Source organism: Belonocnema kinseyi, chromosome 2 (genome assembly GCF_010883055.1).
Source record: "Belonocnema kinseyi isolate 2016_QV_RU_SX_M_011 chromosome 2, B_treatae_v1, whole genome shotgun sequence".
NCBI classification, from domain to species: domain Eukaryota; kingdom Metazoa; phylum Arthropoda; class Insecta; order Hymenoptera; family Cynipidae; genus Belonocnema; species Belonocnema kinseyi.
The window spans coordinates 59640002-59661020 of NC_046658.1; the positions used below are offsets into that span (position 1 = coordinate 59640002).

At 31.6% G+C, this 21019-nt stretch overlaps 2 protein-coding genes across 3 annotated transcripts in view; one reads left to right on the forward strand and one right to left on the reverse strand.

The window, feature by feature from the left end:
• LOC117166920 (26S proteasome non-ATPase regulatory subunit 11) overlaps positions 1–5389 on the reverse strand; it is an 8665-nt gene extending 3276 nt beyond the window's left edge. Inside the window, exons 1-3 of the mRNA XM_033351379.1 lie at positions 4834–5389; positions 1313–1707; positions 899–1223 (exon numbers count right to left, since the gene is read on the reverse strand). Coding sequence (XP_033207270.1) covers positions 899–1223; positions 1313–1707; positions 4834–5136 — 1023 coding nt within the window. The 5' untranslated portion in view covers positions 5137–5389. The remainder of the gene's footprint in view (positions 1–898; positions 1224–1312; positions 1708–4833) is intronic.
• Positions 5390–7480: 2091 nt separating this feature from the next.
• Positions 7481–20997, forward strand: LOC117166921 (WAS/WASL-interacting protein family member 3-like). 2 transcript variants are annotated; one of them, XM_033351380.1, is made up of 5 exons: positions 7481–7955; positions 8370–8540; positions 11478–11791; positions 17075–17690; positions 19781–20997. In XM_033351380.1, exons 2-5 carry the CDS (start codon positions 8387–8389, stop codon positions 19903–19905), a joined length of 1209 nt encoding a protein of 402 aa, XP_033207271.1. In that variant the 5' UTR covers positions 7481–7955; positions 8370–8386; the 3' UTR covers positions 19906–20997. The 2 variants fall into 2 exon arrangements, with proteins under 2 accessions (XP_033207271.1, XP_033207272.1); XM_033351381.1 differs by lacking the exon at positions 7481–7955 and adding an exon at positions 7980–8208.
• The last annotated feature ends 22 nt before the right edge of the window (positions 20998–21019 follow it).

Consider the following 21019-nt stretch of genomic DNA (forward strand, 5'->3'; position numbering starts at 1 on the left):
TTAGAGCATAATATTGAAAAATTGGTTTTATAATTACTGCTAATGTGTAATAAAACGCATCTCTGCACTTTTCTTGATCAGACTGTAGGTTTCGTAAATAGAGTTAATTTTTTCTAAGTCGGGAGAAATCCCTAATATTTACCGCGGGGAAGCGGGGCGACGAAAATTTGAAAGATTGTGGCCACCCTGGTTTTTTGATAGAAAATTAATCTTCTGTATTGAAAATTAATCTTTTTAATTAAAAATACAACTGTTTTATTGGCAATTAATCTATTATAAGTTGATGATTCAACTATTTTGTTTGAAATTCATCCTTTTCGGTTTACTGCAACTTTTTAAAACTTATAATACATATCTTGCTTCGTTTAAAATATCAACTATTCCATTTTTTGTTGAGAATTAATCTTTTTTCGTTGAAAATTTAAATACATGATTCGACAGTTGTACATTGTTCATTCATAAGAAATAGTAAGATATTACCCCTTCACCCTCTCAATCTTCTAACGTTATTTTTGGATGACTCCTACATAAATTCATGGACAAAATTTAGACTGCAAAAATTAAAAATCAAAATTAGATGTCCTTTTCCGACTCATTAAAGACAAAGAATAACCAAAGAAGAGTAAATTAGTTCAAAAATACTTTTTCAAGGAAAAGTAAAGAAATAGTGGCATTAGCGAACAATTGCGAGAAAATAGTGGCCTCAGTGTAATTTTTTCGAAATAGTATAAAAATAATGTCAAATAGTATAGTGAGTCCAAGGCCTGCTACGTATTTTCCGAGGCATTGGTCACTCGAATTTTTAGTGTAAACCAGATTTTAAGGTTTCAAGAGTAAACAAACAGCCTCGCGGTTTGTCAGTTTGAGGTCTAATTTAGAGTTTTGCTAAAAATTTTACCTGCACTCGGGAGTAAGGTTCTACAATACGACAAAGATTTTGTTCCAGCATCGAATCATAAAGAGATCCAAGATGAGCTTTGACGATAACGTCTTCTTCAAGTTCCTGGCGGTAGTTTTTGACAGCAGCTTGAAAATCGGCTAGTGAGCGTTTATGACTGGCATCGGCAACTGCACGCATTGCATCCAAATCTCTACCAGCGTGTTTCACAGTCAGTTTTCCGGACATGATTGTTTGAACGTCTTCGGGGTTTTGCAACATGATTTTAGACAGCAACATATACTTTAGCGCTGTCAAGGCTTTTGGGCAGTCCACGCTGTGATACCTTTAAATTGAAATTGAAATATTACCATCAATTTTCCATGATATGGCCAAAGTTTAAATACAAAATACTATAAATGTGAATGAAATTACCCTTCGAATGCTTCGTAAAAGTAAGAATAAGCAGTCTTGAAGTCTCTTTCATCGGCCGCATGCAGAATGCCAGATTGAAGATCGAGGGCGGCCTGCATTTTAGGAGGGCAGTAGATAGCATTAGCTGTTGTTCGAGCACTCGTGAGCGCCGCTCTAGCCTTGGAAAGATTGCTGAGTGCATGGTACGTTTTACTCTCCAGGAGTTGAACTTCAACTAGTAATTGTTTATCATCTAGTTTTTTGAGTTCCTTCAGGAGTTGCGTTCCCAACTGCAAAGCCTCGCTATACTTTTCAGTATCGAAGTAGAGAGCTATTAATCTCGCCTCGAGGGATTGCCTCAGAAATGTGCGGCGTTCTTCCTTCGCCCATTCTATACAATCCTTGCACAGCTGAACCTGTTTTTCAGAAAAGAAAAAATTACAACATTTCAGAGCGATACTCCATTCTTTAATTAAGTTGATCGATCCATTAATTCTACTCAAGTCAGAAAATTCAGTGAATAAAGTAAGAGATACTTTATGCAATTAGAGAATTTAAATGATTAAGTAGGTATATAATTATTATAGGCAGAATATGAATTTAATAATTATAGTCTGACAATCAATAACTTTGCGGATTCAGGAAAAATATATTGGTAAAAAAGTTACAAAGGGCATTAAAACGGGTTAGTAACACCCTTCTAAAATACTCAGGGCGGTCACTCGAATTAATACATTTTTTTAAATAACATTAATCTGGGTACCACATTCTTAAGCTTATGATACCCAAAAAGACAAATTTTTAAAAGACGATTGAAGTTTTCTCACTGAAAGTCGAATGTTTTAGACAGCATTTGCCTTTTTCATTCGAAAAGATTAATCAAATAGTTAAATTTTCCTTCGAAAACAGATACCTTTTTAAACTAAACAGTTGAATTCTCAAGGAATAAAGACGAATCTTTTAGAAGACAGTTAAATTTGGTATCAGACAAAAATGTGACTTTTTAAGAAAATAGTTGAATTTTCAACAAAATAATTAAGGTTTCCACTAAATGGTAGAATTTTGAATTAAAAGAGATGAACTCTGAACAAAAAACATAATAGTAGATTTTTCAATTAAAACGAATTAACTTTAGATCCTGCAAGATGAATTTTTGACCAAAAGAGGAATTCTGAACTAAAAATATGATAGTAAACTTTTTAATCGGGAAAAAATAACTTTCAAACATACCGTGAGATAAATTTTTATTTCAAACGAATGCTCAACAAACCGGTTGAACTTTCGGCCTGACAGGTGACTATTTAACAAAACAGTGGAATTTTGAATAAAATTATGAAATTTTCCAATAAATATTATAATCTCAAACAAAATTAGAATTTTAACCACGAAATATAACAGTAGACATTTCAAGTGAAAATATATAACACGTGAGCTTAAGGTGTACTCTAACTTCAAATCAGTTTTCCTCGAAAATCCCTAAATTATAATTCCACTGTGCCAATTATCAGTAATTAATTCTATAAATTCAGGTTACCTATGTAATAACTATAAGAAAGTAAAAACAAATCTGAAAAATTGCCGGTTTTCCCGCTCAGTGGGCACCATGATATTACTGCATGGTTTTGGGGATAGCAACTTACGCTAATTTCATCAATCAATGCCGTAAGAAATAACGAAAAAAAGTGAGCAAAATACATTTTTTTGTGTAATTTTTGTACTAGGATTTCCGTCACGAAATTGCAAATTTATTGTAAATTCCAGGCGATTTTTGAAGGGCTTTCCACATAACTGTGTGAAATTAACAATAAACGTGTAATTTTTCAACAGAAATCATATAAGTAATAAAAAATACCTGTGCCATCCTTGGGCAATTTAGACGAGTGTCAAAAATGTTTATGAGATTTTACATGAGTACTGTAATTCTTTGATACTTAATTTTACAACAGGACTGAAAAAATACTAACATTTGTGAAATTAATGAATTCTTGACATCAGATAAAAAATAGTTATCAAAATAAAACGCTAAATGCTTTCTATAAATTTAAACTTTCTAGTTACTTATTATAATGAAATTCTGCAAACCTAACCTAAAAATTAGAATGACTCGTTCATTCGAACCTAGTATATACATTTTAATTATTTTTAGAAACACAAGGTACAAAATGAATTAATGATAGTTTACTCTCCAAAACGTGCTTAAAATGACTAAATAAAATTTTATTTCAAAAATTCAGCTAGAAACAAAAATTATACCATTTTGCATTCTCTTGTTTACCTTGTTTTACATTTTGTAAGTACAATTCAAAAGAATATTCATAATTATTATATGATTTAATTCAAGTTTTGTGAAATTTAGCTAACTCCAAAATAAAACGCAGTAAATTCGATAAATTCAGTAGTAAATTTTGATGAAATTGGCTACATTTCAATGAATTTTAAGTTAAAAGGTAAATTATAGTGAGGGCAATTCGATTCAGGACTTTTCAAGAATTGCACTCAATTAAGGGCATGTGATACTTGGAAAATTGTCAATTTTACCAGTTTTAGGTTCCCCCGGATTTTTTTCTAGAATAATAAATATTTCGTCTTAAAAATCTGGGAAATGATAGCGAACATGCTAACTGATGTCCCCGCACACTTTTTTGTGTTTTTTTATCAAAAATTTTTTTATATTGCTAACAACGTGCGTGTATATTTCGAGGTTATGTGTGTTACAATTCACCCAAGCGTTAATTCCAAACTACACAATATTTTGGACAAAAACTCTGGACTTACAAATAAACATAGTAACTAATCTCCCGGAACCAACCTTGTTTGCAGGCAATCAAAAAAGTTTATTTCATAAATAATTTCCAGATTATCGGAAAGGCAGAGATGAAAAACGACGTAACCTCAAAATAATGCATATACATAAAATTTTTATTTAGCACAATACATTTTTTTGTTATTATCCCTAAAAAAAAAAGTCCGGGGACGTCCGTTATGATATTTTATAGCATCTCCGAATTCAGTTTTTAAAAATTTTCAGTTTTTAAAAATTTTCATTTTTGTGGGGAAAAAGCCGGGGAAACTGTAAGTATCACATGCCCTTAAGCATGATCATTACCAAATAAAATTGTCTATACTTCAAGAAATAAATACAGCCAATTAATACAACTTTTCTCATTACTTTTGAAATCCTACTAACCTAACCTCAACACTTCAAATGACTTGTCAATTTAGAACTTCCAAACATAATATGTTTACACTCAGATTTTGAAAACCAAATGAATTATATAGCTTAATGTTCAAAATTAACAATAAAAATCTTCAATGTCTGATATAAAATTACAATTTAAAACGAAAATTAGACCTTACGCGGTCTCGTTCTTGTCAATCTTTATGAAGTAATAGTGAAACAATTCCTTGTTTAAATTAAAGTTATTGTACAAAATTAAATATTTGTATTCGAAAAAGAGGAATTTTATCAGAGCTGAGAGAAGTTAGAGAAAAAGGTCAGGAGGCTCAAAATAAATTTAGTAAATGAAGAAATTTAGTCTTACCTCGATACCGATGCCTGCTTCTAAATCCAGGAAGAAGTCAACCAAGGATCTGACCAGTTTCGCAGCTTTTGCTTTGCTGATAAGGCTAAGGAAAGGTCTAGTAGCTTTGATGAGGTCAGCTAATTCCTTAGCCTTGCCCTCCTTTTTGTAAAGCTCCCCGAGCTGGAGGATTCCCTGTTCCTTGATACGGATGTTGTCCTCGTCATCGTCAGCGATGCTCGGGTCGGAGACGATTCGCTCTATTTCGCTTTGAGAAAAATTTGAGAACGTTTGGGAACGTTCAAACAACATTGCACCGGCCATGTTATAAATCGGAGCCGATTCCAAAGTAACGGTTAGGGAGACTCGCAAAGCCAAGAGACTTGCGAAAAGTTTCAAAAAATAGACGGAGCTCGATTAGCAAATACCAAGCCACGTAAACACCACGTCAAGGTTTGACAGCACTTTCAAAAATGCTCTATATCCTTCACTTTTGTTTTGTTACTTTGTTCAATCACTACCCACTTGATCCAACTTGTTCACAGTCCCTCCCGCAAAACTCGTGTCATGCTGCTTGAGGGAAAAATGCTGACAAAGATGGAAAACTGTGAGGAGCGACTATATTTCTTTCATTCTGCGCCAGAGAGCAGCATTTCTCAGAGATAATGTGAGCGGTAAAGTTTAAATTAGTTTCAATTGGTGATTTTTATTTACTTGAATTTCAGCGTATTTCAGTAGGCTAATGCGTAAAAAAAATAAAGAGATCAAAGAATATATATTGTAATCCAATATCAATGTTACATTTATTTTAGATATTTAATTAATAGACTTATAGGGATATAACTCAATAAACGTTTCACAGAAAGTTTCATGACACAATAAAACGTTTCATTAGACCAAGGTTTCAGCAACATAAAAAAGTTTCACAATATATCAAATTAAATTTGAATCCCCTACAGATAAAAAATCTCAGAATATTCTCAGGCGATATAGACTGGCCCGTTTCAGGCTAAGATTCTATGTCAGTCATTTCACGATGACCAGGAAGATGTATAAGATGTACCTACATAAGATCTTTGTCACTTTTCCTTGAAGGAATCATACGTCAGAACGCGCATAGGAACCGCACAGGATCATGTTCAGGTTCTCGCAAACTTCCTATATATATAAACTTTAGTGTTGATCGGCGTGTTGATACACAATTCAATATATGATATATAATATATGATATTAATTTATATTAACATTCATATTGCATAATATTAATTTCAATACACAAAACTCTTGTCTTCAGTCCTGTGTCGGGGGTTGCCTGCTAATAGCTTTGAACTGAATTCGGGGAGATCAAAACGAAAACAGTAACGGCCGCCTGAACTACTTGCAATGGGAATGCATGATATTGCGCAATATACTTGACTGAGTACTCGCGCTCTGCGGCCCTTGCGAATCGACAGTCGCAACCTTGCTACCTGTTCCCCCGAGAAACGACGTGGCCCAGCAGTTCTCGGAAGGCCGAGAACGGGAGGGGGGTGGGGCTGAAACCAAGAGTTTGGTTTATTAACATAGATTTCATATTAATATTTATTTATACATAACGTTTAAATTTAATAATACTATCGGCGAGAAAATGATAGGCCTTTGAAGCTTAACAAGTCAGCAAAAAAATGCTAGCGCAATTAAACAATAGTCATACGACAGCTAAAAGTGTTCTACATAAATGAGCTTGAAGACGTTTATGTAAAAAAATGTTGTGCTTTGCAGACTGAAAAATGTAACAAAAAAGGTAAGGATTTTCGGGTACATTTAAGAACAGTCAAGTTAAGAGCATTATTTCTTATACAAGGGGGAATGGAAAAATTTGAAAAATTCATGAGAGTATGAGGAAAACTGTTGTGAACCAATTGTAGTTGAGAAATTTGATAAATAATAAAAAAATTTGGTTAAAACTACAATAATGTACAAATCTATTATCTTCAGTTCCAATAAAGATATTAAAGCGATTCAACCTGCAAACTGTTACGGATAGGCTCTGTAATTATTTTCAGTCACCCGGAAGTATGTGATAGTCTTATTTTGTGTGAAAGTCGCGATATTTTTAGACGCAGAACACTTTTAGCTGGCATATGACTATTTTTTTATTGCGCTAGAATTTTTTTTTGCTGAGTTGTTAAGCTTAAAAGGCAGATGCCTATCATTTCTCGCTGATAGATATTTTTTTATTTTTAATTTTCCCGCCTTGGTAATTGAAACTTTGAAACAATTCCAAAGTTTCCTGAAATTTTTCATTTGTGAAATAAGGAATAGAAAGAGAGGGGAAATCGACAAAGTCGTCCTGTCCTTCTCCAAGGAATGCGATTCGTGATTTGATCCTTTTCTATGGAAGCAGATGGAAAATGAGCAGAACTAATCATCATTCTTATAGAAAAAGACAGGTAAACTTTCTTGATTTTCTCTTTCTTTCCATTCCTCATTCCACTTCGGACGGCCGTAGCTACCTATCCATTACTATATCTATATGAAATCTACATATCGATGGATCTAAATTAATTTGCAATTTACTTTATATTTTCGGTAATATGCCCGTGAATATTTCCCAGTAGCAAATATTTCTCAACCCTAACCTCAACTGAGGAACGACTGCGCACGATTGCTGCGCACAAGTTCGGAGAAAACGTCAAACTGACAGGAGTAGTACTCCATATAATAAATAATGTCTCCGTCAGTCTACTTTAACCGCTCGAAAGCTCAATTACTATAATCAAAAACGCGAAACTCAATCTTTTTCTAACAAAAAATAATATTCCTTCCCTTTTCGGTCTTTTGTACATATCATAAAGAATTGCTTTTCAAATCAGTTCGTGTACTCGCGCCTTCAAGTGCTGAAGGCGTCGGCCGTCGGCCCTGTCTCTCAAGTCGTCGAGTCAACGTTTACTCAAATATGGCTATTAAGTGAAATATTTATTTCTTTTTCCGTCACAAACACCAAGGACCGACTAAATCACGAACTCGTTTGGCTAGCGATTAGGTTATGCTAGCAGTCACTCTCTCCAAGAATGAGTGGAACGACGTGAAAAGCGACAGTTCGGAAATCGAGCAGTCGCATTTGACGTATAACGAGACCTTCGTTTGCAATAATATCAAAGGTAAATAACACCATCGTGACGAAAAGTGATTTTTCGGGAGTGAATTTGACCTCTTTTGATGTATCAAATTCGTGGGAGGTATCCTCGAGAGTGAATCCAATTTGTGGGACTTCCGTACGTTAACCTAGTTTCAATGTGCGGGGGGCATGGACCCCCCAAGGTCTCTTCGTTAATCTCATTTGTATACCGTATTTGACGATCTACGCCTCTCACTTATCCGATTGCTGAAAGCTCTGCACAATATTCTTTTCCGGTGTGTGTGTTTTAAAAGTATTTTTTCGCGATTAGATACAGTGATTCGCACGAACAATAATCCTGACTCACTGTGACTCATATGAGTGTTTTGTCGTGCCTGGTGCCAAAATCAATGTTGTTTTAGGATTTTAAAGTATTTTTTTTGTGCTGTGCTTGCAGGAATTGAGTAAAAGAAAATGCCAGCTCCACCGCCTCCGCCACCCACAGGTGGACTCAACCTCGCAAATTCTGGAGCTGGTGATGGAAGAGGAATGCTCTTACAGTCTATCAGGGCTGGAAAAGCATTAAAGAAAACTGTCACTGTTGACAAAAGTGCTCCTGCCATAAGTGGTAAGTAGTTTTCTGGCGAAACTCTCAAGGTGAAAGATTTAGAGTTTAGAAATCGAGATTTTGACCCTTCTTGACCTCCCACGAGGATTTTAAACTCATGGTTTCTGGTGGAAAAATTAGTGTCTGAATGATTTTTTGGGAGACTATCTCATTTCGTTTGGAAATGAGGAAGTGCTGTTGATCAGAGATTTGTTTTGTTTGAAGCATTGCCGAGTTTGTTTATTTTCACTTTAATGCTTGAAGCTGAGTTGTAATTAGTGTTGGGTAAGGTACTTTTTTGAGTAACTAGTTACAGTAAGGTACTTGGAATTGTAACTAATTATCGTTACTAGATAAAGTAGCTTTAAGTTAACTAAAAAGTTTTTTTTCTATTTAGGAATTTTTTAATTTCAAAATCAAAATAACTAACATTATAATTCATAAAAAAATATAATTTGTACGTAGGAGTGAAACAGTATTTTTAAGAAAGTAGTTCAACTTTTAATCGAGTAGTCAAGTTTTCAATGAAGAAGTTAAATTCCCAGGGAAAAATTTAATTTTCAATCAAATAGTTTCATTTTCTACCAAAATATGTGAATTTTCTACCTAAAAGGATAATGATTTTGAAACATATTAGTTAATTTTTCAACTTAAATAATGAATCTTCAACCAACAAACTAAATTTTCAACCAGAAAAGACGAATTTTCAACATTAAAATTGAATTTTTAAACTGAAAATATAAATTTTTCATTACAAAGTTAATCTTCTACCAGAAAGATGATTTTTCAATCAAAAAAGATTGTAATTTTAAATCAAACCTAGTTGAACTTATTTAAAAAGATGAATATTTGATCAAATAGTTGGATCCTCAGTCAAAACAAATTAATTTGCAACCAAACCGTTTTATTTTTAACAAAAAAATATTACATTTTCACTAAAAAGACGAATATTTAAAGATATAGATAAACGTTTCCAAATAAAGGGATATACGTTCAACCAAGGAAATAGAATTTTTAAACTGTTAAGCAAGTAGTTTGAAATTTTAACCAAAAAAGGTGAATCCTCAACAAAGAATGTAATAGTTGACATTTCAATCAAAAAGTATATTTTAAATTAAAAAAAAAACAGATGAATTCGTCCAAACTAAGAAGATTAATTTTCGGCCAAAAAAGAGGAATTTTCAACAAAATAAATACAAAATTAAATTTTCACCGAGAGAGACCAATTTTCTACAGAACTGTGTTTGCCGCAAAGAATAATTTTCTGACCAAAAATACGACTAATTAAAGAAATAGTTATTATATTGCCAAGAAAAGAGATCAATCATTAATTAAAGAAATTGAATCTTTAACAAAGTGGTTCAACTGTTAATCAAATAGTTTGAATTTTCAACCAAAAAAGATTAATTATCAATGCACAATGAAATAGTTAAAAATAAAATTTTCAACTTTGAAAAGTTTAAAAAATTGCCCTAAATTCTCTTCTCGAAATTTGTTTGGAAATATTTAAGTCTTATTCAATCATTAATTTAAAAAATTGAAATATCTTTATAAAAATTCCCCAGGAATTTAAAGAAAAACTGTTCCTAATTTTTTATTCGAAATCTTCAAAAATTGACATTTTGATTTAAATTTGTTGATATTTTTTTAAGTTTAAAATTATTTTTGCATTTTTTTAAATGTCTAAGTATGTTTTAAACTTGCTTAAATTTTGTCTAAAATTTTGTAATATTCCGATATTGAAAAATAATGCTTTAAAACCTTCTGCATCATTTTTCGAAATTTTAGGATATCTTTTTCAATTTCCTCTTAAAATTAATTTTGAAGCAAAAAAAAACACTTGACCTTTTTTCGTTTCTCTTGAAAATTTTGTTCTGCAATTTAAAATCTTGTAAAATTTCAAAATTTTTCCTTAAAATATTTTACATTATTTTTTGAGATTTTAGGAAATCATTTGAAATGTTTTAAATTTCTTTCAATACATTTTGCGTTATTTTTATTTGTAATCTTCTCACGATTTAAATTATTTTCATCTTGAAACTTTCCAGATTATTTTTCGAGATGTTTTAAAATCTTGGAAACATAAAATTAATCTTATAAAATAAAACGTAAATCATGAAAAAAATTCCCAGAAATCTGATTGGCGGTACTAACCATTTTTGTTACCAGTACCGACAGTGTTGGTACCGTATGTTTAAAAACATTTGGAAATAAATTTCAACATGAAATGAAATTACTTGTTTGGAAATTTTAATTTACAAAATTGATGGTGCACAAAATTCGTAATCTTTATTTCGAGATAAAAAATTGAAAAACAGCCACTAAGTCATATTTACGCATTGTCACAATTAATCGGGTTTTTGACCATCTATGCGTGATATTGTTATACCATTTGTTTTATATAGGATTTTTTTATATCATTTATTTATTTTACCATGGATAAAAATGTGCTTCAATGCATTTTTAGCGTAATATTTAAAAATGATTTACAATGAATTCACCAAATTTATTTCAAATTCGAAGCCTTAATATTCCAAATTCAAATATACAAAATTGGCCCTTTTCTTTTTTTATATATTGTAGTTGACAATATTTTCATTGAAATTAAAATTTCTCTTTCTGATTTCAATCTGTGTGGATTCCTGTAATAGTAAGAACTGTGTTACCGAAGCACTTAAAGTTAATCCAATACCGATTGACGCCCTATATGATTATTGAGTTTAAAAGAAAGTCAAAGAATCAATGACGTCCGTTCAAAAAAGCAATCTTTCATTGATATTCTTTTGACAATAATCATTCACTTTTATTATTAAAAAATCTATTAAGTAGCTAACAATAAATAAATTCTACTCTTAAATTCCTCAACATTAAAAATGACTAATCCACTTTTGCTTGGTTTAAAACTTTAAAAGAACAAAGAATTGTTTTTATGCTGATTCGCAAATTATTTTAATTCAGGCAAAGTAAAAAGTAGTGCTCCAAACTCCAATTCATCAAGTATTGGCAGAAACAACAATTTAAATTCGTCAAGTAATATCAGCAGCAGCATTAGTAATGGAAGTCCCGCCGGACTTGGAGGCCTTTTCGCAGGCGGAATGCCGAAACTAAAGCCCACGGGACTCAGGGGCAACTTGGAAGAGAAAAACAATGGAAACAGTGTAAATAATTCTAGTAGCAGTAACATTCATCATAGCACTCATAACACTCATACAATTCCGAGTGTGAAACGAGGACCGCCACCTATCCCACCACCTATTGCGCAGAAACCACAGGTGAATAATAAATGAAACAAGATTTCCTATTCCAGTCTCGGAATCACTGCTGACTTAATCAGTGAAAAATCGTGAATCATTTATCCGCTAGTTTATAAATTATTCTCATATTAATCAATCCTTTCTCTTGCTCCTTCCGAACCTTGATAAATATTTTCATCCGACTAATAGCTAATCAGAAACTTGCATTGCAAGTTGTAGCTATATTTAGATGAATATAGCAACCAATGCAAATAATTGACAGACGAACAATTCTTTTGTCTATATATTATATTCTTTCTTTTATCTTTATTAATCGTTTACCAATGAATAAGATCAAAGCACATGAATAAAGGTTGACAGTATATAACTAGATAACCAACATTTTTCCGAAAATGGGTCTATTGCATGAAAAGTTCTTAAAAACTTAAATACACATTGTGTTAAAAGCATTTATTCATATATTCATTTTTAAACAGTAATACAAAAAAACTAAATTTTAATGTAATAAACATTTTAATTTTAGTAAAAAATTTATTTAAGCTTTAGTTAAAAATTTTTCTTCGGCATCAATATTTCTGGATATTATTATTGTTCATTGAAGAAGAAAAAAATTTTTTTTTTTGTCTTTTAACGAAAAATCGTGTGCCACAGTGTGATATCGTTACACTAAATTCTGATTTTCTCGAAATGGAACAACTTTTTTATAAAAAATATTTATTATTCTTATTGAGCGTCCTTAAGTTTCCAGACATCTTTTTCAACTTCATTCAGAAATTTAATATTTCGGGACTAAGTTTTAATTTCGATTGAAAGTTACGACTTTACATTTTTTATCGCAATCCGTGGCCACGCCTGTTTGAATTTGTGATCAGTGTGACTTGGAGATTGTCAACTGATATATCTATTTCCTCGATACTGGATAACTTTTTCTGATAAAATTTCCGTGTGCTTGAATCAGCAACAAGTCAACTTGGAAGTGGACTTCCTTCGTATTTTTAAATGGTGATTTCCGTTTTACAGAATGTTTTTTCGCTTTCTTGAAGAAATCCAATTTTGTTAGTTATCTAATTATATACTGCCAGCCGTCGAATGTTTTAAACAATCATTATTTTTTCTCAACATGCCTATTATCTGTCCAAAAAATATGGGCACCTCGATTTATGTATATATTTTCGAGAAAATCTCAGCAGAAAAAAATTCTAAAAATATGAGACAATATGCATGTTACAGTTGAAGGTTTCGCCAATACTGATACAGAGTTTCAAAATGTTCACATGATTAGAAATTATTTTTTGGCGAATGAAAAGTGAAAAAATACCATAATCATATTATTATTTCCGAATACTCAACTTTGAATAGCTCAAAGTCACTGAAAATAAATTATGAAAATTATGCAAAAAAATGTATGGCTTCGTCATCCCTTCTGTGCAAAATGATGAAATTTAGAGCCAAAAATAATTATTTGTTAATAAGTTGTTAACAAAAACGCAGAGAGGTGTCATCTCCGAAACTAGGAACGTACAGAGATGATTTTTGAAGAAAATTGTACGTTTTTGGCTTTTGACAGTGTTGTATGTGTTTTCAACGAGCAAAAAGTTGCGCTTGGATGTTTAAAAAATTATTTTCTTTTTTGAAAAATACAAAAGACTTTACGATAATCGAGGCAACCGCATTCTCAGCAGGGCACTTTGATGGCGCTACTGTTACGCTTGCAATACGGCCTTCTCATATTCAGACTGTTTACACAGTGCTTAAGTCCTGATGCAAAAAAAAGGGATACGATTGCTTCGATTATCGTAAAGTCTTTTGTATTTTTCCCAGAAGAAAATAATTTTTTAAACATCCAAGTGCAACTTTTTGCTTGTTGAAAATACATAAAACACTGTCAAAAGCCAAAAATGTATAATTTGCTTCAAGAATCATCTCAGTACGTTTCTTAGTTTCGGAGATGACACCTTCCTGCATTTTTGTTAAAGGCTAATTAAAAAATGATTGTTTTTGGCTCTAAATTTCACCATTGTGCACAGAAAGGACCAACGAAGCCATATCTTTTTTTTTCAGAATTTTCAGAATTTTTTTCAGTGACTAGAGCTATTCAAAGTTGAGTATTCGGAAACGATAATATGATTATGGTACTATTTCACATTTCATTTGCCAGGAAATAATCTCTAATCATCAGAACATTTTGAAACTCTGTATCAGTATTGCCAAAATATTCACCTGTGACACGCATATTATCTCATATTTTTAGAATAATTTTTTTCTGCTGAGATTTTCATGAAAATCTATACAAAAATCGAGGTGCCTATATTTTTTGGACAGATAGTAGCTATATTTGCATGATTGCATTATTTTTGCATTAAATTTTAGATGAAAAAAATCTGCCAAGTACAACTATACCAAGTTTTATAATGTCTAATATAGTTTTTTTTAATTGATTACAACATTTTTGTAGGGTACTTAATAACAATGTTTCATTATAAATTTTATTATGAACCATTTTACTTAAATTACTTGGCCAACTTTGATTTATAAATTCATGTAAATGAGCTGTTTTCTGCAAGCACAACAACTTAAGTTGGAAAAGTGCAAAGGGAGAAAACGCCAAAAGAACAATTAATGTAGCATTAGAGTTCTAAGGAGTTTAAATCCTTGGAGAAATTCTCACGAGTATGAGAATATGCTCGACCTTTATATGCTTTGAGAATTTTATAAGCACTTTGAATTAGGATTTTTAAAAAATCGTATTTTCTCTATTTATTAATAATAATTACATTATTTAAATTGTGCGAGGACGTGTATCGATTCAAATTGAAAAGGGCACTTAAGTTAAAAGGTAAAAGAAGTTACAGTAATAGAAAACTTACTAGTCGCATTAAACAGTGCCTTATTCAGGATTGATACAATATCCCAATTTCTAATTTCCTCTAGGTATAAAACCAACCATACACCTAGAGAATCATTAATATTAATGCAAAAAAAATTTGTTTCTTAATATATTTTAAACACTTTTTAGTTGAGTATTCAAATCAAAAAGATCAATTTTAAATGTAAGAAATTCTTAACAAAAGAATGTATCCAAAAATGGTTCTCAACAAATTACATGAATTTCCATCTCAAATATATTTTAAACAAAATTAAAATAATAAAAATATATAAAATAATGGCTAATAAATGGTTACAGCTTCAGTTAAAAAAAATTAATTTTTAATCACAGTGATGACTCATAAAAAAAATATGAATTTTGACCAAATAGTGGAATTTTCAACCCAAAAGATTAATTTTCTATATTAAAAAAAAACGCATTTTTAACTAAAAATTTTTTTTCAAACGAAGAAATGAATTCTTATCAAACAAACAAAATAGTTAAATTTTCTGTAAAACAGGACTTTTTTTAACGAAAAAGATTACATTTCTATCTAAAAAGGTATGTTTTCCACAAAAAATGAAATAGTTCAAGTGAATTTTTAAATAATATGATAAATCGTCAACTACAAAAATTTTGAATTTTAAACAAATACATGAATTTTCAACACAAATGATAAATTTTCTACCAAAAATAAAATACCTTATTTTTCACTTGGTAAAATAAATTTTTAATTTATTTATTTTAATTTAAAAAAATGTTTAAAAAAAAAGTTATATTTTCAACCACAGAAATTAATATTTAACGAAAAAGATGAAGTTTCAACCAATGAGAGTACTCCTCTACCTAAAAGACGAATTTTCAACAAATATGTAATTGAATTTTCACCTACAACAGATACATTTTCAACTAAGAGGATTACATTTCTATCAAAAATGATAAACTTTCGACAAAAATGGGAAATGTTACATTTTCAGTTTAAAAAATTAATTTTAAATAAGAACAAAACTAAGTCTTTACCAAAAAGATCAATTTTCAACCAATAGTACGAGTTTTATACCAAAATAGACGAATTTTTAACAAAATACATTAATTTCAAAACAAATATTTGAATTTTTAAAGGAATTTTCATCCAAAAAGAGGAGATAGTCGCAAAGAAGTTTAAATATTCTCCCACAAATTTAAATTTGCAATAAAATACAGGATTTTTAAACAAAATATTTGAATTTTCAACTTAAGATAAATTTTGAACCAAACATGTACGTGTTAAATTTTCATTTAGAACAAGCAATTTTGAACTGAAAAAACATAATTTTCAACAAAATACTTAAATTTTAAACGAAAAAAATGTTTTTCAACTAAAATGATAAATCATCAACCAGATAGTTTCTATTTTTAACCGTAATAAGAAAATTGACTTCAATCTTATTTTTTCGAAAATTCCCTGACTTTCTGGAATTACCTAATCTGTAGCAACTCTGTAATTTAAGGAACTATATGTTTATTTCACTCGAGAATGTTTTAGTAAGAATATATTCAATGATTAGGATATATATTTGTTTCAACAATAAATTCTTTAAATTGTCTTAAATGTTCTATACACGCTTTGTTCTAGATTAAATGCTGAGCATATTCTCGAGAGCATTTGCTCAACATCAGTTCTTGGGCATTTAAGAACTCTATGTAGCATTCTAAGCTGTTATGAGTAATTGTGATAAATTTTTTAACCTTGTTTGCCGAATAATGTCATCTTTCGATAAAATGGGGCAAAAAATTAAACTTTAATCATTCCTATAGAGTTTTGTAAAAAATTACGGGAAGAGATTTAAAAGTTGTTTCTGTGGAGAATATTGATTAAAGACTATTATTATTATTACAATTTCCTAAGAGATTTTAAGATTTTGCGCGTAGGCGCTGTGCCCACCTCTGCCGCCTAATCTGACCAACCGATTTATGTCGAATTTTAATGAGAAGTCTGTAGTAACATATTTTCCATATATTATTCAAGAATTTCCGATATCTTGAATATTTATTAAAATTGTACCATTCATATGTCATTTCTGAATTTTCATTTTTTACACTAAAAACGTAAACTTTTAAAAACTATTCAACATACTGAAAATTCCTACAAGATGTATCGATAATCTGTTGCTACTGATTTCTCGTTAAAATTGGTTACCAATCGTTTCGATAAATTAGGATGTAGAGGTGAGTACAGATCGAAGTTTTGTTGTCTTTATGTTTGTTGTTGTTTTAATCATCTATTTTCTGAGGCATTATCATAAAATCACACCTAAACTTAATTTTAATGGTTGCTCAGTCAGCTGCGACTATTCCAGATAAGGATTCTGGGTAGATTTTTCTGTGCTTGGGGACGAATCGCTAGCGCGAATCTTGATTAGATTTGTCAGTTAGACATTTGTAATGTATTCCAGGTGATGAATTCTGATTCAACGTCAATTAATATAGAAATTCACAAGGGTTTCGGAAAACTAACACATGCGCCGAAGCCTCCACCTCCGACGACTGTTGCCCCCAAAAAACCGTCTCCGCCCCCGAAGAAATTGAGCCTTACAGCTGGTACCGTTTCGAGGGCGCAGAGTATGCGATTACCAAGGTCATCTCCTGTCCTTGCGCCGACGCCTCCTTCTCTTCATCAATCGCAGGATTGCCTAAACACATCAGAAACGCAGCAAAGGCGCATCCTGAGGCCGCCGATTGTAAGACCGCCCTCGCCTCCGATTTCCAGGGTAAACAGCACGGCCACTATAATGAGAGCAGCACCGCCTCCGCCTTCCAGGGTTGCAGTGACCGCACCCAGCATACCGCCACCACCTCCTCCGCTTCCTCATCGCTCCGGATCCACGCACCAGAGGACAGCACCACCTCCTCCTCCCACCCCTCCCACAAGAGGTTCCTCGATGAGAAATGGCCAGCCGATTTCCCTAGACCTGGATGCGAGGTTCTCCCATCTTTTCCACTCAATTGCAGAGTTTCCGTCTCCTGACCCCTTTACAGGCTGTCCCAAGGTCTACAATAGCAAATTAATCGGTGAGGACCAACGGCAATCCTTGCTCACTCTTAAACGTGAATCCGCCACATTCTATGTTTAATTAACCGACCATTTCACTCTGCACTAATATCTTGTAGGCCCATGTCAAAATATCCCCGTCGATTCTGGAAGATTTATGAGACATCTATGCTGTCACAACATCTTTACGCATGACTATTTTGCTCTATATTTAAGGTAATTATTTCATGTAAGAAATCCCCGGAAGCTGGAGCTAAGCGGGGCACATGTAGGGGAAAGTGGCGCACCCTTGATTCTACATTCCTGAATGCTTTTCCTAGGTTTTGCAACTACAGTTTTACAATTTTTAGTTATATAGGCTCTATAATTTTTCTCTAGAAAAAAGCAATTATTACATTCAGACATGCAAAATCAAGGCCCTAGTTTGCGGTACGTAAGAAGACGTCATTTATGTACGGCTCCTTTCCAGGAAACTATCGGGATATTTTTGACATTGGCATATTCTTTTTTCGCATGTCTGCACTTTTGGCACGAGGAATTGGCAGATATTCAGATTTTGGTGTATTGTTTTCAAGAAAAATCCTTTAGGGACTTTTAACTGAAATTTGCAAAAAATATTTTTATTTTTTGTTTTGTTTTTGATGTAATCGAAGTTCAATCGCTTCAAGCACGTTCGTTTTTTAGAATTAAGTGTTTTTTGTAAGAGTGATTCACTTGCTAAGAAAAGTGTTTAGCACTGAATTCTCGAAAGTGCATGGTAAATAAGTTACAAATTTTATTTCTAATCCAAAATTAGATCAAGTTAATTAGAATGTATTGGAGGTGGCTATGAGTGTAACTTTTAAAATGACATTAGTCACTGTATTTTTGAGATCAAAAATCTGGCACGTAATAATTAAATTTTCTTTTAGTGATATAATTTATTTTTGTGTAAAGAGTTCAGAACTCTTGCTGAAAGCACTATTATTTATATTTATTTTTCTGTAAGTTTGAACAATTCAACTAAAATTGGGTAGACGGTCAAAATTTTGGGGAATTGCACATTAATCAAAACTTGAAATAGTATTATCGGATCAACAAAAATTTTCAGAATTTAGGTCAAATTGTTAAAAAAGCATGAAACTTATCAATTTTCTTTGTGGCCTAAAAGAAGTTTTAAGATCGGAGCCGAAAAAACGGGTATAATTTCTTTTTTAATCCAGTATCTATCATAATATTAAAGATAACTTTTTCTTTTTGATTTTGTTAGAGGGTTTCTCATTATTTCAAAGTCCCGTCTAAAAAATTAGAGATAACAATTCACAAAATGTAAATTTTCGCAAAATAAAAAAAAATGCGATACAGTTAAAACATCCCATTTCCGGTAACTTCTGTGGCTTAAGTGAACTTACAAAAATAGCTTACAAAAATGTTTTGTACTAAAAAATGTTTTCAGCCTAGTAATTTCCAAATTAATTTCGATTATTAAATTTGTTCTCCTAATTGGAGGTTTTTATTGTATATTTTTTTTAGAAAAACGGTAGCATTTTGATTAATTTCCAACGTTTTTTTGTAAAGAAAAAAAACAGCCTAAAGTTTTGTTTAGACCGAGTATTATGCTTTTTCTAATAATTTGAGTAAAATTTAGGTTTACCTACCTTTAGTAATTATTGATTTAAAAAATGCTGTACTAGTACTCCAAAGATTAGATACTTTTTTACTTGGTTTTGGTTTACATTGTATATTCTTCCTTCTCATATGTTTAAGTTACTTTCCCTTATTTCTGTAAAAATTCCAACTTTCAATTCGATGAAAGCTGCAAATATTTTCCAGATTTTCAAACTAATAAATCTAATATTCTAAAAATAAATCGACACTAGAATTTAGAAATAACCAAATATTTTCTTACTCTTTAATATTATTTTGTGACTCAGCAAATGATTTTACACACGCTTTACTTGGAATTTGTACTCTCTCACTTCTTAATTTTTAATCAGAACACACAATCCGTAAAATTTAAAAACTGTCTGACAAAATCGCACACAGCATGATGTTACATATTTGGTTTATGCTAATAGCGAAAAATTGGTGGAATGTAAAAAATGATATTGATTATTTTAAAAAATTGCAGCAGCAAAGCAACAAGCTCCACAACCACCGCAGCGATCAGCACCTACCCCCAGTTCGATGGGTCAATTAAATACCTCATCTGGGGGTAAACAGTGGCAACACAATGCGGCTTCATCGGCGTGTTGAAAATTGAAAAAAAAAAACCGATTAACCGACGTGATATCTCGTTCTAGTTAGCCTATAATAATGTTCTTAAAACATTGCCAAATTATAAGAAGCGAGTAACAAATAAGAACGTAGGCGTCATTTCGAGAAAACTAGTTGGAAAACTTTCCTTCGTCATTGAAACCAATTTTCTCTCACTGATCCTCATGAGCGGTGCGAAAAAAAACTCGAAATTCAGGGCTTCCAAAAAGTAAATCTAGAAATTATTAAAATTTGAAAACTGTTAATTGTAAATAAATAAATTGGAAAGCATGCGAATTAATCAAATTTTAAGGACTAAAATTTAAAACACTCGAATTTAAATGCGTTCTAATTTACAAGAATCCAAACCTTTCGAGTGTTCAAGATTTAGGATTTAAGTACAAAACTGTTTGGTACTTAATGTTTTTAGTTGTTGTAATTATTTGCTCAATTTTAAATCGAATTTTTTTCGAGAGTTAGAGGAATTTGATAAATTTCAAGTTTTTGGAACACCCACTTATCCACTCTTTCCAAGTCACAATGCATATCTACATTACTTCTTTTTGTGTTAAAAAAAAAGACATCCCCAAAAACAAGTTTCGCCATAATTTCATTAATTTATAGACTAAACAATGTTTGGAAAGGTGAAAGTGTCTTTCGGTCGAGGGAAAATGGTTTTCCTGTAAAAGTTTCATGACAGCCCTATATTGTTATGCACTCTGTGCACTGAGAGCCGAGATTTACTTTATACAAGATGCGAAATATGATACACGTTACATTTTATCAAGACAGACACTTCTTTTCCGTTCGGTTCGTTGAAGAAAATAACAAAAATTACGGGGAATCATTAATATTAATTTGTCAAAAGACACTTCAAGTCTTTCGTTAAAGTATTAACACGTACTTTAGATTTCGTGTATATCTTTCTTTTTATCGTATAACAATTTAATCTGCTAAACACTAGTACCCAAACATTTCGATTATGCTCTTATTTCCTGTCTTACATGTTTTAATGTAAATCAAAAGACACGACTCAAACGTGTGTGCATAATCTTGTAATATTGTTGAAAATATAGTACATTATATAATTTTATCTGTTGTTTTTCCTCTCCCT

Excerpts from the sequence above, each read along its gene's own strand:
- LOC117166921 (XM_033351380.1), top strand. The coding sequence starts at position 8,387 with ATGCCAGCTCCACCGCCTCCGCCACCCACAGGTGGACTCAACCTCGCA. Across the intron at positions 11,792-17,074 it reads CTATTGCGCAGAAACCACAG|GTGATGAATTCTGATTCAAC; the intron begins GTGAATAATAAA and ends AATGTATTCCAG. Across the intron at positions 17,691-19,780 it reads CTACAATAGCAAATTAATCG|CAGCAAAGCAACAAGCTCCA; the intron begins GTGAGGACCAAC and ends AAAAAATTGCAG.